Source organism: Cygnus atratus, chromosome 4 (genome assembly GCF_013377495.2).
Source record: "Cygnus atratus isolate AKBS03 ecotype Queensland, Australia chromosome 4, CAtr_DNAZoo_HiC_assembly, whole genome shotgun sequence".
In the NCBI taxonomy this organism is placed as follows: domain Eukaryota; kingdom Metazoa; phylum Chordata; class Aves; order Anseriformes; family Anatidae; genus Cygnus; species Cygnus atratus.
The window spans coordinates 50,740,691-50,759,168 of record NC_066365.1 but is presented as its reverse complement, the minus strand read 5'-3'; the positions used below and the strand labels follow the sequence as shown (position 1 = coordinate 50,759,168).

General features: G+C 34.7%; 1 protein-coding gene across 1 annotated transcript in view; it reads right to left on the bottom strand.

Annotated features, from left to right (window-relative positions):
* CORIN (corin, serine peptidase) overlaps positions 1-18,478 on the bottom strand; it is a 132,892-nt gene that overhangs the window by 17,226 nt on the left and 97,188 nt on the right. The window contains exons 12-16 of the mRNA XM_035550654.1: positions 17,000-17,145; positions 14,600-14,707; positions 10,453-10,566; positions 8,177-8,287; positions 6,635-6,764 (exon numbers count right to left, since the gene is read on the bottom strand). Coding sequence (XP_035406547.1) covers positions 6,635-6,764; positions 8,177-8,287; positions 10,453-10,566; positions 14,600-14,707; positions 17,000-17,145 — 609 coding nt within the window. The remainder of the gene's footprint in view (positions 1-6,634; positions 6,765-8,176; positions 8,288-10,452; positions 10,567-14,599; positions 14,708-16,999; positions 17,146-18,478) is intronic.

The following is an 18,478-nucleotide window of genomic DNA, read 5'->3' as shown; positions in this document are numbered from 1 at the left end:
TACACATACTGTCTTGATCTTACTATTAGCATGATTTCAGGCTATTTCTCCAGTCTGTCAAGAAATTCTAATTTCAAATTCTAGTCCTGTCCTCCAAAATGCTTTCAGGGCCCCACAGCTTGATACTGAATGAGAAGTTAGTAAGCATCCTCTTACTCCATCATCTGACTGACCCATGACAACACTAACATCACAGACACACAGGGATGTGTCTAGCACAACACCATACATCTTTAAGGTTTGACAATGAATCATCAACGGTGTCTTATTTCATCTTGGTCCATATCCCGTTACTTATTTCAAAAGTCATTTCACATGGCATGAAAGTTAAAAATACATCACTAAGTGAATTTGACATGATATGTTACTGATAAATACAGGTTGTCTGTCATTAAGACTTTATATTATACTTCTGTAATCATTTGTTGATAATTGAAGCAAGCCAACTAGTTCCTAAATCTCCTCTTTTTTCATTTTTAATGAAAGATGGCACATTAAACAGTTTTCAGCCTTATAAAGCCATTCTTTACAACTTCTCAAAGCTACTGGCTACCATTTGACAACCCTAATGTAGATCTGCCCTAGTCACGTATCTTAAATTCTCTTCAACACATTCCAGCAGACCCAGCTGCTTTGACGAGCACTGTATAGCCTGTTCTTTTCTTATTCTAGCCCCAATTCTCAATGCTTTGCTATCATAGAAACATTTTAATATATTTTATTGAGGTTATTTGTTTTATTTTGCCTTTTTAAATATATGTACATATATATTCCTGGGTTTTATGATTCCTTTTCTACATACTTACCCTGTTCTTCTATACTGATATACTGAAGTCTGAACTACACCTCCACTGTCTAGAATTCCTCTTTCAGGTCACTGTACAGCTTGTGTCAGGTAACTAAATCTTGTTGCTTCAGAGGAGTTGTCTGCTAGATTAATAAAAGAGCAAATAATACTCCAAAATATATAATTACTTTAATCTATGAAGTTTCCTTTAATCTAAGACAATGTCCATAAATGTTATTTGAAGATGCAACTACAAAATTAGTCACTTATAAAATCAGAAAGTCGAGACATTTTAATTTGCAGCAAAACATTTACCCAAGTGGGAAATTCTAACTTATGTTTTACTAATTTTTCAGATTTCATTTTTAAAAGCCTAATTAAAGTTCCTTTAATACATTTAATGTCAAGTTATGGATTCCCTTACATGTATTTAAGAGAGGGATTTTTTTTTTTTTTTTTAAACTTAATAAGAAAACTAAAAGCCAGTTTGTCTTGTACATTATAAAGTTGCTTGCAGTGGGGGAGAAGTAATGTTTAGGGTCATTTCATTACAAAAGTTATACAATAGAAATATTACAGAAATAATAAGTTTCAAAGTATTCTAGCGTGCTAACTGCTGATCACTGTGGTCAACAGACAAAGGTTATACTATAGTTTATAGTGAAACACAAGGAACATTATGATTTGCATACTAAGTTACAATTAAAAATAAAAAAAAAGAAAAACAGAAAGCAGGGACTAATTTTAGGTTATGAAATTAATATTCTGTTCATAATTAAAAGCAACATAAATCAAGATAATTCTGCACAACAATGGTTTTAATACCTCATTTTCCCTACTTCATTATGCAAATTTATCTCATGTACTAAAGTTTAGAATTAAGTATAATCCATAACTGGACTCCTTCTCTCTTCAAAGTAACAGTAACATTCTTCTGTTCAGCTTCTATTGTTTTTAGATGCATGTGACAACAGGCTTGAAAAAGGAAGCCTTGTGTTGTGCCAGAAGGTAATGAATAACATGTGTATAGGCACTAATATAAAACAAATTAGGCCTATTTCAGAGCTAGAACAGCATCTCTTTCCTGTCTGTACAGATTTAATATCTGTGTAGTTTTAAACTCAGCAAATTTGATTTGAAAGCCCCAGGGAAAAAAAAAAAAAAAGTTTATTATAATGCCATTTGCAAAGCTGGGACATAACATAGTTTGGAAAAAGTATTTGTGATCAACCGTTAAAATAACAGCCTATGGTTGATAGTATCCACATATCTTTTTAATTTTTTTAGTCAGCACTAATAACAATTACCTTTTTACTAAAAGTATCCAATCATGCAGACAAGTGTTATAAGAGGCAATTGACCATACGATTAATGACTACTTGAAGCAATCATCACAATTTGCAAAGAATTACTAGTTTGAAATTTCTTCAAAAAAAAGCCTTCGCCAAATAACTTTATATATTGTAAAATACATAAGTACGTGACAGATGAGACAAACTATCAGATATAAACTAATACATCTCTAATATGCTGCTTAAAGTCTATGCGTAACTGCATTTTAACATTGGTTCATCACTGCTCAAAATTATTAAAACAAAATCTTCCATGTCAACTACAACTTGTAATGTTATTTTCTGTAAATGTTATTTGATAATTATTTGCTGCTGCTCTTAATAAAATAAATGTAATCTAAAGAAATCTCTATATTTTTAAACCTCTAAAAATTTAAGAGAACACATTGCAGACAGGGACAATGTAAATATATTCAAGGTAGGTCAAGCACATTGTATATTCTGTTGAGAAAATATTAATTTCAGATCAATTAGCATGTTCCAATACTTCTCTCTCTGCATTTTATTTCCTAAATGTCATGTTTATTCTTGGAGAAAATAAAGTAGGTTAAATTCAGATATTTGAATTTCTACTATGGATAGGACATAAGCATTCAGTTTTTGGTTTCTGTGATGGTTTTAAGCATATAAGACATTACATACGCTCCACTTCCTTAATTTCTGATACAGAAATAATTAGCAAGTAATTAGAGAACATAGTAATTCATGTGAGGAAAAAAAAAAAAGGTTATTGTTCCAGCAACTTTACTGCATATATATGAGCATATATTATTAGAGAATGTTGTACCAAAGAGATAAAGTGAGAAAGCATTCAGAGGGAAAAAAGCCAGACAGGAGCAAGAGATCATCCTTCCCCTTCCATAAATACAAACAGTAGATGTTATAGCAGAGGAAAGAAGAAAAAGGAGCTATCTGTTTCAGTTGATCATCAGTGGTGCAGCCTCCAGGAAAAGGAGCAGTAGCAAGAATAGGAGGTAGCAGAGCTTACGGCAGATTTGTATGAATGACTCACTTGGTAAACAGCTATGATTTTATGCTGATACAGCTATACTAGACCAGGCAGATCAGTTAAAATTCCCCTGTACTCTGCTGGGTACAGGCTGCTGAAGTTTATCATTATGACATTTGCTGTCATAATTATCCTAGTGCAAGAAAGAAAGAGAAACTATTCCACTCAAATGCCATAAAGTAACCAAACAATTCCACTAACTTCTCATTTTGTCAATTTTTAGATCTGAGCAGGCCATGTTTTTTATCATCACCATTTCATTAACAAAAAAGCAGACTTCAGAATATGTGAAAATGGCTTTCTTCAACTAAACATCAAGACAAGTCTCTGAACACAACAATATTCTGAACAAGCACAGTATGCACATTTTCAGCAACACAGTCTCTGTAGCACACACCATGATATAGCTAATGTTGACCTGAGAAACTGATGGCAATTGTTGTTTTGTTCTCTGTGTTACCAGGAAAACCAATTGCCAGAGACATGCTCTACTGTACATAAATGTGGGACTCAGTCTCTGAACAAAATCATCTGTCCTGAGATGAACGGATTGTCTTATCAGGTGACCTAATAGTCCTCCTAGGCTGTAAGCTTTACAAAACCTAAGATTTGAACTCTACAAATAGTTCCCCTTAGGCTCTCAGCATTATAAACAAAAGTTCACTTTGCACATAACACTCATTTTGCACTAGAGGAAAACAAAAGAACTGTTAAGAATGTGCGTTGCATAACTTGAACGACAGTCACCATCAGTCCAAAGCCTTTCACGCAATGCTTGGAACTTGCGCAGGTTTTTTTTGTGATGTTGCATCACTCATCACACAACACATTGCATGTGCTGTGCTGTGAAAAACTGGAAAAAACACAGCATCTGTTGAAATAGAATTGGCCAACAGCCAGGAAAATAGCTTGAGTTTTGTATAAGAGTCAGAACAGAATCACCTTTAATGTTGCTTCAGACTCAATGCTAATACCTCCCAAATAAACAAACATCTTGTTATTCTGTAAAATATGTTACAACTATCAGCTAAATTAATCTAACTTTAATTGCCGTCATTAAATTATCTTTATTTTTTTTCAGATTAATATTGGCTGAAGAATTTAAAATATCTACAAGCTGTTAGAAAGACATTACTTTCATATTTTAAACATTACAACATTATATAGCAATCGAGATTTGTCATTTGGGAAAACGTCAGACACAGCTATGAATAATATGTTGCAGATTTATACAAAAAATAAAAATACCATATGATACCATTCATTGCAATTCCAGGTCTGAGTTATTAAGAAGACTCAACTTTGCACTGTTTTTCTCTAAGAATAAAAAGAGAACTATTAAATCAAAATCAAGTATAATCTTAAGTCATTATTAAAGAAATTTGCATAGCCACACAACTGGTGGCATAATATGGACAGATTTTTTATATTCATGTCTATAATTTGCTGAAATGAAATATTTCCTATTGGGAATAACTGAAATAAAGCACTGCTTAAAATATGTTATCTTCATTTAAAAAAAAAAAAAAGATAAAAAAGGAATTTTTTGATCTTTATTTGTACTCCATGGAACATGCAGTCCAATTTACCTGTAACCTTAGTGGTGACTGGAAATAACTTATTAAATACACCAGTGGTATGAACACCACATTCAGCCTTTCTTGCCATCTTAAATCAAATAAATAATGCAGGAGATAATGGCAAACAGATGAAATCTATGGCATTAGGTCAGAATTTACAATGACATGAATTATTATTATTATTGTTAATGTAGTATTCAATCTTCTCCCTTCCCCACATAGAAAATGTTACCTTCTGGGACACATTCACTGAACCCCCATGCAAAGTTAAAAGAAGAGTTAACTAACTATATTAACTCACTCCTTTATGAAATTAGTTTTGGCGTATGCATTACAACCCACAACTTGGAGAACAGCTAAGAAAATCAAGCTTTAGATGACTGACAAAATCAGGCCCTAAGAAAGGGAAAGACAAACACTAGTTTGGTTTTCTGAACTACTGGAAGGAAGAATTAAATATTGAATATTAAAGTTAGACTGAAGATGTAGACTTCAGATCTGAATTGAAAATTCCCACTGCACTTCACATAATCACCTATAACCAAATAGAATTTGCAGAAAAATTATTATTAGTCTTCCCCTTTTAGAAAATGGATCTGTAAGATTTAAGAAATATTTGTCCCTCATACATTTGTTAGAAGAGATAGGATTGACAATTACTTCTGTTAGCAAGCTTCACTGAAGAAGCAGGAAAATAAGTTTCTACTAATGCTAATTTCAGCCTAGACAAACCCTGGAAAAAAGGAAGGGATCAGAGGTCTTGTGATGATTTAATGCCTTTTTCATTTTCCTAACAGCAAGCATTATAAGAAAATTAAGAATATTTTATATTAATGTTTGAGTCCAAGATACTAAGAAATAAAAAAATAAGTGATGTAAAGATCATCAGCTTATTTTTAGATAACAAAGTAGTTTCAAAAGCAATTAACTATTTTTGAACGTACCAAAGGAGCTTAAGCTTATTAGGAAGTTATATGAAGTTAAAGCATAAAGATAACATCAGTATTATTTAGATATACTAAATCAGTTAGGGCAATACGGAATTACTGTGTGTTAGAATGGCAGACACCCTGTTCAGTGCAGGTGGTCTTGAATTCAAGGGCATCTGTTAGAAATGATGTTAGGCATCCATGCAGTGCAAGGTAATACAGAGCAGATTAAGTGCAGACACTTAAAGTAAAGGGTCTTTATCCTCCTTTCTTTTCTGAGAAAGGTACAAACAACAAGATTGAATATCAATGTACGTAGTGGTAAATGGCAGATAGAAAAGAGATTTCTTATTCCAATTTGGTGATTAGTCACTGGCAAAAATATCCTTCTATACCATCAGGCTTGTCTTTTCTTAGTAGAAGAGAGCTTTGGATGTCAAGCAGATGATAGTGTGCATGCAATAAGAAATATGCATATATTTTTTTCCCCAAGATCCACACAGAAAACACTAGCATTTCCAAATCTCTGTTCAGAGACACCTAAATTAAATATATCTGGTTGCCTATCTCACTTTATCTATTACAGAACCCAGAGAAATTTTCCTCTGTTTCATAAGAGAAGACTGCATTGATTCTTTAGGGAGATACAGAATAACACACTTCCAAACAATTCTGAGCCTCAGAAATAACTGCAAGTTCAAACATTGAGGGTTGGCAAGACATTATCTTTTCAACAAACTGTTTTAACAACCACGCAGTGCTTATGAAATGGTGAAAGTGCCTAGTTTTTAGCCAGCTTTTGTTTCTGTAATATTTCATGACATGACAAAATTTCACTACTTCTTTTCCTTATATGAAGTATTTCCACACTAGGTCTACCATTGCATGGGTCACAGGGAGCAATGATCATTCACGTTTAACTCCATCACTCCCATTGTGCTAAGAAATTCACCAGTGCTACAAACTACTGACCTTACCCTAAACCCATTTGATTGCAGGCCAGTTGACTCAAATTTTCTTGCCACTCATCAGCACAAACATGGTTATCATCAGCTGACCTGTGAATGGTCAGAAACATCAAGGAATTCATGTTTTTAGACAGGGTAACTGTGAAGAAAAAGAAAAATAACTTTACTGTTATGTCACATTGCTATTTTTATATATGGCACGCCGAAAATCCACAGATACATTCTCCCAAGATGCTGGCACTTTTGCTGACTTTATATGCTCAATAGCTATGTGAATTAAAATCAAGGCAACATCATTTGACCTCAGTAATGCATTGTTCCTGATTAACAATATGGGGCTCTAATTCGAGAAATGAAAAACAGCTACTTTTTACAAAAAAAGATTATGACCATTACTTCTCTCAATCTATGTTTAAAAGTGTGTGAACTGCTCTTATCACACAGTCATAAAAAGTATCTCAAAATGGCCCAAAATGCACAAGTGGGAATTTACATCCCTTCCCTTTCTAGGATTCCTCAAAAGATTGAGGGGTTGTATGCCTTTTTCCCCCAATACATGCGGTTTTAGGTAAACTGTTCTACTGACTTTTGCCTGGAGAGTAATAATCTTAATACAGCCATTAAGCATTTCTGCTACATGCTGAAGATGTTTTTGCTTCCCTCCCCTTTTTCCCAAGAAATGTATTCATCTTAGATTAGGACTTTTCAAATACACAATTCTAGAATATTTCTTCTTTCTCGCATAGGTTTTATTAAATTTTGTTGTATATTAATGCTAACGATAAATATTTTAAAATGCTTATACAATTTAGTTCAATATGAATACAAAATATATGTGCTTCTATAAGCCATGGCATACCTTCTCTCTATATTTAAAGTAACATATAAAGCATCTCAAAACTTAGTAATATAAATTACTGTCATGTACAGAAATAATTGTTAACTAAGTGAAATTTCAGAGTTACTAGTTTCCAATATGCCTCTTTTCAGTTTTGTTGTTGTTGTTTTGTTTTGTTGAAATCCACCTTAATTTTTATGTAAAGAATAATGCTTGGAGCTATCTACACATTAAAGCATGATGCCTACTCTCTACATGGTCAGCATTGGCAGGTTACATTATTCTACAGATCTCTAAACAAGGCAAAGGGACCTACAAGAACTACCTTCTCATAAGCTCTGAATCTGCACCACTGCATTCAGTGGGAATTTCACACTGAATTTTGTGAGTACAAAATCAGGGCTTAGAAGTTTTGTCCAAATTCTTATCTGTCCACAGCACTTTCCAGATTTCATACATCATTTAGAAGGTCTCTGCCTTGTCACTTCTCTTATATCTTTGTACTCTGACACCTAACACTGAGTCTTTCCTTTCTTTTTTGCCCACTTTCTTGCATGCTTCATCAACCTCAACCCAGTCTGCCTTGGTAACAGAGGAGAATTTCTCCACCACTGCAATTATATTCTAAATCAAATCACCATTGATTATTACCATTAATAATGCCGTCACCCAAACATCACTTCCAGTCAGAGTGCACCACAACAGAAACTTACCACAGTCCCATTCATCGGAGCTGTCGCTGCAGTCTGCTTGTCCATCACACCAGAGCTCACGTGGCACACATTCATGGTTGGCACACTCAAGCTCATGCTCCCCACAGAATGCTGCAAAGAGGAAAAACACAGTTCACTCAGAAGGAGATGATCAGCATGAAATGCACATTGAGACTGGGGAAAAAAAAAAAAAGTGAAGTAGGGAGAAGGTAGACCCAGATCAGATTTACAGAGCAAGTGACACAGATTTGTGACAAAACTCAGGATGGACCCCACTGATGCAGAAGGTGGTTGCCACCACACAGTTGCAGAGAGCATCACAACCCAAAGGGAAGGAAATGGCAAGATCTGTGCTGTATGTTCCAAATGATTTTTATTTACTTAATATCTTTTGTGGTCTTGTCATATGAAAGTAGTCTAAGCCTCTCACAAGCTTTAAGTAAAAATGTGGTGTTCCTTGCTTCTTAGTGCCCCACATTTGTTTATTTCTTCATATTCTTTGAAAAAGTTACTTTACTGTAACACAAATATATTTCCTTTAATCCACAGCAACTCTGCATTCACTTTCAGATCCTACTTGCCATCTAAAATTGTGGGATTATTTTTAACCCCACTTGGGACATGAGATGTACATTCAGACATCCTCCAGTCCATGGCAGGTTTCCAGCTGGCAGCATTGGACAGGGACTTCCTTTCTCCATCCAGTGCAGGAACCACAAGTACTTAGATCTTGAAGTGACTTTAAGCTTTCCTCCAAACACGGCAAATCCTCTCCCAAAAGGCAGGTGTTTAGCATTACAGCACCTTCCTCACTAACACACTTCTCTCCAACTTCTATGTAAACCTCATCACCAGGGAATTTTGAGCTGGATAGAGGAGAGGAAGAAAGGTGCATTCAGCTGCGCCTACATCTGCCTGTTTGTATATTGCCACACAAATCAGGCATTTCTTTGCAACACTACTTCAGAAAATGTAATCCACAGTGAAAACCATATAGGTATAGTAGCCAACATTGCTTACTGTGACATAAGTGATCTTTTTGGCTCCAGCACAAAGCATGGAAAACCAGAAAAAGTTCTCTAACACTGCCTTCCAGAGACAGCATATTTCAAAACCTGGAAGCCCTCAGCTAAGGAAACCCTGCTACCATTTTGGGCTATTCAAGCCCTGACATGATAGCAGAGAGAAAATATAGCCTGATGATTATAGATTAGTTTAACTTTAGCTCTTGGAGAATCTTTTTCTCTGCCATGACCATAATGAGTGATCGTGAGCAAATCACTTGCTTTCTTTGTTTCCCAGATTGTGAGAACAGTATGTTAAAGAGTGTGATGCACTATTTAACTCATAAAATATGTATGTGCTGTGCAGCTAAAGTCTCCCAGCTTTTCTGAGACAGCATGGCTTGTTCCTTTGGTCTACAGGGTTTCTCACTGTCTGGGTCTAAAATCACCCAGAACTACAGAACTTATATCAACTTTCACATAAAAGCCAGGAAAAAAAAAAAAAAAGTGGTGATGTGCTTTCTATAAGAGACAATTAGTTGTATATATCCTGACTGGAAATGGTAGAGGTCTTTAAAACCTCCTTCCATTTTTTAGATGGCAGCACATAGAGTGCTTAGAAGACAACTGGCATAATCTTCACAGTGAACAGTAAATTAAGAAAAATTCTGTGAGCTGCCTTTTCTCAGAGAAAAAGAGTCTCATATCCAGTGATATATGCAGGCTTTCAATCATTTTGGCAAATATATTCATCTGCTCCACATAGCACATAAAATATGCTCACCATCCTATCTCTGCCAACAGAATTCCAGAGGCTCAGGAACAATTTTTTGTTTGCTTGTTTTTGTTTTTTGTAAAATTATATCTTACAATCCCAGCAAAAGTGCTAAAATACTAGGATCACCAAGAGAAGTAAAATTTTGACTTTCAACCAACTTTACCAATCATCTCTTCTTTCTTGTGTAGGCTGAATCTCAACTCAGTATGTTTTTCCCAGTTTCTGTCTTTGAGAAAACACTATCTGTTTTTCTCAAAAGAAGACAATTCAGGGTACCACTAATACAGTCATGAAAGTGAAGCTAACATTTCACAGCATGCACTCTTGGTTTCATGTGCCGAGTGGGAGCCTGCAAAGCAGCTGCTGTTCACAGGTATTCCAGCTCTTCTCACCCCAGTAGTCAGTTGTGTTTTGGAAACAGACAAGGCAGCTCCAGCAGATCCCAAAAATGTGATCAGCACTTTACAGGATTAACAGACTGCATAAACCCTTACAGCAGTTCTTTTCATCCATCATGTCAGGGCAGTCTGGGAAACCATCACAGATCATCGTGTGTTTGATGCACAGCTTCTTCAAAGGACACTCCCAAAGACCCCTTTCTCCACAGCCTGGTGGCAGAGAATCACAGTTTTGAAATATTTGCATGCAACATAAAATCAACTGGTTTGTTCCTCCTTAATAGTCTTGAAACATCCAAAATAGTTGTGCTATTAACTTTAAATTTACCATAAATAGTTAGTAATGAAGAAATGAAAGTAAGATTATCATTATCATGATAATTATCATTATCAGCATACTTGTTAAATGGGTATAAAATACATCACATTTCAATGCTTTTCAAAGAGTAATCCATATTGTGCTACACATGCTATAAATAATGATTTAGGCATTAGCTCAGTTTTCTCAAACCCCATAAACCACCACTCTTCAAATGCATTTACTATATATGTAATAAATGTAAATGCAAACATATACAAATTAAGTGTAAATGGAAAGACATTTTTATTTGATACATAAACTTTTATAATCCTGAAGTCTGTGGCATGTCCTTTAAAAACATACTACATGAAATAGTGTAGAAATATGTACTTTTGGTAGTGCTGATACAGAAACTAATGCAGATCACAATGAAAGGTCGAGAGACACTCTAAGTTTTGAGCATGAACACTTTTCTTGGTTCCATAATCTGTGACTAAACCAGTTTGAAAATAATAGAAAGCCCCTATAGATGTATAAATCTTCCAGAGTCATTATTATGCAGTGAACACACAACATTATTGCCTCTTCAAAGTCCTGCAAACCAGCCTCACTAATTTCAAGAGGAATATTCATAAAACTCTGTCAAAGCGCTTTGACAATAAAATTCCTGTTTGTTAACTAGATGAAATTAAGAATGGCCTAATATACCTTTTAGAAAAAAAAAAAAAATCTCTTATTTCTTTACTTGCTTTTATCAACTAATAGAGCATGCTGCTGTGATACCAGTTTAAGAACAGAATACTTTGATGTACTAATGTCAATGTCCTGCACATCTGACATTCAAATTTTAGAGGAAGCCATAAAAACTCCTAAATAAAATGGGTGGTTTGATTGCCTTGTTTGGCCTGTTCTGCAGCTTACAATACTAGCTTTCATTTTAATCCAAGCTCAAATTCAGGTGACAGCCCTGATGCCCACACACAAATAGTTTGGATCTCTGCTCACACAGTGTATTTGAAACAGCACCTCTATTTTCTTGGATCTGGAACAGCAGCAGCACATATCAGCAGTTAGTAAGTGATAAACAGTTTCAAAATGCTATTTCAGAAGTGATTATTTTACAAACATGAACCAGAGAATCACTACTAGCTCATATGATTACTGGAAAAATCTGATCAGGTTTAACTGTAACTGGATGTACAGAGTGCTTAATTTGTTTAGATTGAATAAACCATGTGAAAAAAACATTAAACACACAGAGAAATAAACAGCCTTGAACCCACGAAACTAACTCCACATGATCAAAGAGCTTTCTTGGGTATGGCCATTTTCCTGGTCTCCTTCTGGACAGTATTTTTGATAACCATTAATGAAAAATTAATTGAAATCAAACAAAACCTTTACTCTAGTAAAGAACAAAGAATGTCAGTGATGTTAGGAACTTGATATGAAAATAAAATAAAAAAGCTTTTAAAAAATCTCATTTATGAACCTTGCAATTTTTTAGCTGAAGTGTTTACAATTAATTAAATTCGTATTTGCCTTTTCTCTTCATCACACATTATAGTGTTATATTGTGAAATGTTCCATTACTCTCCAAAATTCATCTTTGAGGGAAACATAGGCAAACACAGAGACAACTCCCTAGGAAAAATTAATTATGTACTGAATTCAACATTCAAATATACTGTTTTGTTGGAAGAAGGCCATCTACCATTTAGAGTATTCTTATTGCTCCTCCATATATTTGGATAACATGTATTTTTAATTTAAAGATAATGAAATGGAAATGAAAATGGAGGTCAGAAAACTCATCCATATTTACCACACTCCCATCTCAAAAGTATGTTCTGACATGACTTTTGACATAGAGTTTCACATTATTAAGGCCACCATATTTTTCTCTCACAGAGGAGACAGGGGTTGCTGAACACAGCTCTACTCTGCATGGCCAAAATATACCTTACTCCCTTTGGATGGTTCTATCCCACATTTTTGGGAACAATAGCTTGATTATCCAAACACTGCAGCTGGTCTGTGCCGGCCTCCTCCTCTCTGCACTGTGAAACCTAACAGAGCTTTGACTGTCATTTAAGATACTTCAATATTTTTAATTTAAATGTTTGCTGACTGTTATTTAATGGTATTTCAAAGGATAAAGCTAATAAAATGCAAGCTCGTCATTTACACATAGGAAGTTCAACAGGTTTTGATTTTGTCCTGCACACATGGAATAAAAATGAGTCAGAAACTGTTACTTCTGGAGCTCTACAAGGACTGCCTGTTCTTCTGCAGCAGCATTACCCCTGCTCAATGTAATGTCACTGACAGCTGTAATTACCTAGCAGATACAGCTTTCCATATTTATAGAAGCTGATAAGAATTCTGCTGATTGCTACTGACATTCTGTCTAGACTATAGAGACAGACAGAGATCTACTGGAAAAAATAATGTTATATTTTAGAGCAGTATTTCACATGTTAATGTCTAGGAGAATAAAATTATCCTAAAAGACACGTGGTAATTAGTGTTTAAAGTTGTTAAAAAAGGTGGCAACAAAGAATGTTTGGTTGGGAGGATATTCAAGACAATTGATTCAAAGGTAAAAAGGTTATCAACTCTGAAAGAGTCACCTCGATCATCAGCTCTGCCCTTGTAATCCAGAATGACCTAGAATTAAACCCTATTTTTACAATTATTTTTTTTATCCTTCCTTTAGCAGGGGTAAGAGGGTGGAGGGTGAATGGAACAGAAGAGCAGACAGAATGCAATCTTGATTTGAAAACTCCCAGAGAATGAGAATACATCACTCCTTACTGATAAATAATGCCTTGATTACTCCAATCATTAAAACAACCTGCTCCTAAAGAAAAAATAGAACTTTATAGAGATGACAAGCTTGAATTTTAATCTAGCTTCAGCTTTCAGGTGTGAGATCTTATTGACAAGCTTGAATTTTAATCTAGCTTCACCCTTTCAGCTGTTGGATCTTATTTTAATGTTTGTGCAGCAGAGTGGAAAATCTTTCATTGCTGCAATTTTGTTGCCCCCTTAATTGCTTCCATCACCTTTTAACCTGCTCTCTGTTAAACAAAAGAGGTTGTACGCTTTAGCCCTACGCTTCTAGAACATTCCAATCCTTTACTCGTATTCATGCATCGTCTCTAAATCCTTTATAATGATTTATAATTATTCCTTTTGCCTCTCGTGATAGTAGGAGAGCATGCAGAATTCCATGGAGCCCACGCCCTAGTCACATAAGGAAACAGTACAAACTCCCTTCTCTTTCTCAGAATATTCCTGCCAGCACATACAAGGACATATAGTGACCAAGAGATTTGTTGGTTATTCTCAAGCTCAAGACATCCCCTTAAGTTGAGAGTCAAGAGCTCCTCCACCATAAATTAGCTCTGAAATGTACTGGAGAATAAATTTTGTGGTTACCACTTTATACTTGTACTGATTGCTAGCGGTTGACCAGAATTCACTTCAGTAAGCACAGATCTTCTGTCAATATATCATAGTAAGAATGTTACTGTGCTTACATTTAAAACTACATCAACAAATTCAAGATTTAAACTGCCAGGCAGCCACATTCTAGCTCATTAGAACCTCCATCAATACCAAAAGAATTAAATCTGCAGCATTTCTAATCTTGATTACTAAATGAATACTCAAACATCCTGGAACACAGTTAGCAGAATCTCAGTTATCAAATATCATAAATTGTATTGACGTTAATCAAGAAGAATTCTTGCTGAAGTATTTTAACTGCCACTAGTCTTAAAAAAAAAAAAATCACTTTCAATTACATTTTTCTGGCAGAAAATGGAGCTTATTCCACAGGCTGTCATGCTATGGTTGAATTAACTGAAGAAAACCAACATATTTTTCTAATGCTTCAGCTACTCTTTGTTTGGAGAGTACCCTCCCTTTATTTACCACAGCTGTCTTCATCACTATCATCCTCACAGTCAGCCTGACCATCACATCTTCTGGATGCAAGGACACACCTCCCAGAACGGCATTTGAAGTGACTGGGTGAGCACTCTGCCAATGACAAGGAAAGAGAGAAACAAGACTCCATAAGCTGAAAGGTTAATCGTCACATGAGCACTTACTTATTTATCACTGAGACAGGAATAGAAGCCTTTTGAAACACTAAATTGGAACTGTGTAGCAGATAAGACTGTTCTTAACAATTGCACTGTGAATGGGGTGGAACATTTTCCAGAGCTCTGCCTCACATGCTACCCTCTGTCATATTTTAAAACTATGACAGATTACCAACATACAACGTTTAGACTGTGGGTGTGCATTTTCTAGCAACCTTTTTCACTCCTGTGATGTTGCATGAAGCAGAAATAAATCATCATTTAAAAATAACATTATGAAAACAACAAAATTTACACTGTATACTGTCTTGGCCAGCAGTATTCAGCACTGATTGGAAGAGAAGTTAAACAATTCAGCACATTGTAATAACTCTGTCAATTATAGATTAATTTGGAAAATCATTGATAGTTTGTAATCATTAATATTTTTATGTTCTTAAGATTCTTAATATCTTTTGTTATACATGCTTATTCAGAAATATTTCTATAAGATTTTAAATTTCCCAAGGAAGACTGATTCTAACCAGCAGTGTTAATTAGTAGAAATCTGCCATTGAATCAACATAACTTTTTAGTAGTAAGTGTGTCAAACCCAAAGACAATTCTGATAAGACCCCTTTATTAGTTACACTGTTTCTAAAAGAACACTAAAAACATCTCCTTTTTCATTCATTTTCCAGGATTATCTAGTTCAATGCTAAGATGAACAAAAAGCAATGAGTCAACCTAGTAGGCAGATTCTCTCTAGTTAAAGTGAAAATTTTTGAAATTCTATTTTTTTTAATAAGTGAACAAAAATTAACTCTAGATAGAAATGGAATATACTAGTCCTGTATACTGTAGTATATTTAAAATATAAGCATTATATGTTAGGTTTCAAAGCCGAATGATCTAACAACACAGGGAGGAAGACTGAAAGACATTTTATACCACAAAAAATTAAATCACATTATCTTTCTTTATCTCACCTTGTTGTGTCAAGAATTTGCTTTTATGTTCCTACATACACCTTTATAATAATGGTAATTCCTTTCCATTAGCCCTTCCCTGTAGAAGGAAATTATCTCATTGTCTCTCAGAGTCTCATGACAGAGGATCTCATTACTATGGTATTATACACCTTATTAAACTCTCAAAATTATATAAGTGCAAATGCACTTTGCTTGAAGAAATGGTACTTATTGCTACATATGCTTCAGTGGCTTCTCAGAATGCTTCACTACTCATTAGCAATTTATCTTCACTCAATGAACTACAGACCAATTAGCTTTCATCCATTGATTTCTCTAAGAAAGATTAGAAGAAAAATTGTGGAAAGATTATCATCACCACACAGGTGACGGGGAGGAGAAGAATAAGAACCAAACATGATCAGTATATTGTGGGCAGTCTAGCACACACCATTTTAATATCTTCCCAGAAACTTTACTGGCATTTTTGGCAAGGGAAAAAAAAAAAAAAAAAAAAAGGACATCAGAATCCTCAGACCTCACATTAGATGATCACTGGCAGAAGAAAAAGCTGCACAGCCGCCTTCTTTATATATAACCAAAGAACACGTAGAATCATTTAAGGCAATTCCATTCTTTTGTTCCATGTTGACACCCACAATGAGTAGGAGTATGGTTGAACTCAAGAAACTGAAATTTGTCAGTTGCTGCTGAAGCTGGTTTGCACAGCTCTCTTAAAATACATAAATACATAAATCGCCAAAAAACAACAAAAAAGAACAAACAATAGCTGGCAAAGACACTAACATTAAAATATTTTTCTCAGAGATGTTATGGGGCTCAGCTTTTCTTCTTTTTTTAGTTTTTAAGATTGTCAGAAGTTTACCTCCTGTTAGAAAAGCATTATTATATAATCTAGATAGGTTTAAAAAAGTGAAGTAAAAGCACTAAACACAAGCAAGCAAGTTGTAGGTGTAATAATAGCAACAAATCTCAAACACTGACTTTCAAAGATTGAGGGTAATTGATCCTTTCTTCAAATAGATTTCTTTTTTCTAGAAAAAAAAAATCCTCTTATCTGCAAATTGTGTCAAAATACTCTGCACTCTGATTTGGAATCATTCTCACAGTTACTTGACCAAAAAAGTCACCCTATGTGGCATATTACAATTTAAAGGGGAGGTATGAAAACAAAACAAACAAACAAAACACAAACCAGTGTCTTTGGGAAAACCATTAATCTTTAATTTCCTGTTATATGTATTTGCAGGAGTTACCTTCTACACCTTCATCTGGTGTTAGACAAGTTTGGTTGTCTGAGTTCTCATCTGGAAACTGAGTGCAGTCAGTGTCCTCCGGCCACTGCAGACCTACAATCCCAAGCACAGACTCACAGCGTTCCTTAGACTGTACACATAATGTCCTGAGGAGACAAAGTGGAGTTAAACAAAATATCTGAGTAAAAGTCTTAGAAATTCCCAGGTTTTGAGAGCTAATAATCCTAGCCAAAAAGTTATAGATGGAAATCAAGGAAAAATCAGTTAATTGGATTATATAAAGATATATTGTTACAGTTGAAACATGAGTTTAAATTACAGTATACAAACTATAATCTGAATTATAATAGCCAAATATAACTACTTACACCTATCCTCTCCTCCATAAGGAGAGAAACACTAAGAAACACTAGCTGTCCTCCCTCAGGAAGAAACAACAACAACAACAAAAAGCCAAATGTATTTTGTACCAATAAAATTCTACCTCTTCTGATAATGCTACCTCAGAAACCACTGCACTACGCACATCATTTGAAGAGCGGTGTAGTGCTGAAGAAAGTTTTGTCTCTGACATTTTAAGATCTATAATAACAGGCAGTTTCTGACTATTTTGGCTGTATTTTAGACATTCACAGCGAATACAGTATAGGAACACTACAGGGCTGAGATACTCCTGGTCAGCCATTTCTGGAGATGTGGTTCCAGAAAGACAAAATATTTAAACCCACAAGCAAAAAAGTGAAGAACTCCCCTGTGATTTAAATAAAATTTAAAGTCTGGGGGAAATCAAAGCACAGATAAACTTAGTCTTGAAGTTACTGTCAGTTAGAGCAATAGAAGCTTCTATCACACCTAGAAAAAGGCATGAATATAGTCTTTCTTTTGAATACTTATTTTCTTACCACCAAAACACAGGACCTGCCACACAAAAGTAGTTGAGCCCATCTATATTTATGCCTCAAAATACTTAAAGTCAAAGTATTGTCATGCGTATGCCTCAAATTTACAAATAGAGGATGCATAATAGGATATTCCCTTCTTAGTTTAACCAGTATTTTAAACATTTAGCAACTACTTTTACCTGGCATCATTGCTGATATGCTGCTCAATCCAAGTCTTATATTTGTGATATTTTGAACTCCCGTTTGTTTCCACTGCCTCTTTTTTTGAGAGTTTGATAGTATCACCATTAATGGTATCAGCTTAACTAGCTATGGTGTCAATTTCAAATGTCGCTTTTCATTTTTGTGGAATATTAACTATGCAATATAGGAATAAGATCCTCAACATCCTTTTTGTCTCTCCCCCCAAGCAGAAACATTCAACATACTTGACATATTATTTGCATAAAATGTTCTTAAAAACTCATAAGTTAGTAAGATTTCATATAGTTCTTTATCATTCTCATACATGTATATGTATTATTATTGTTATATTTGGCCTGTAGCTCTCTCGATGTACTTTAAATCTATTGCTTCC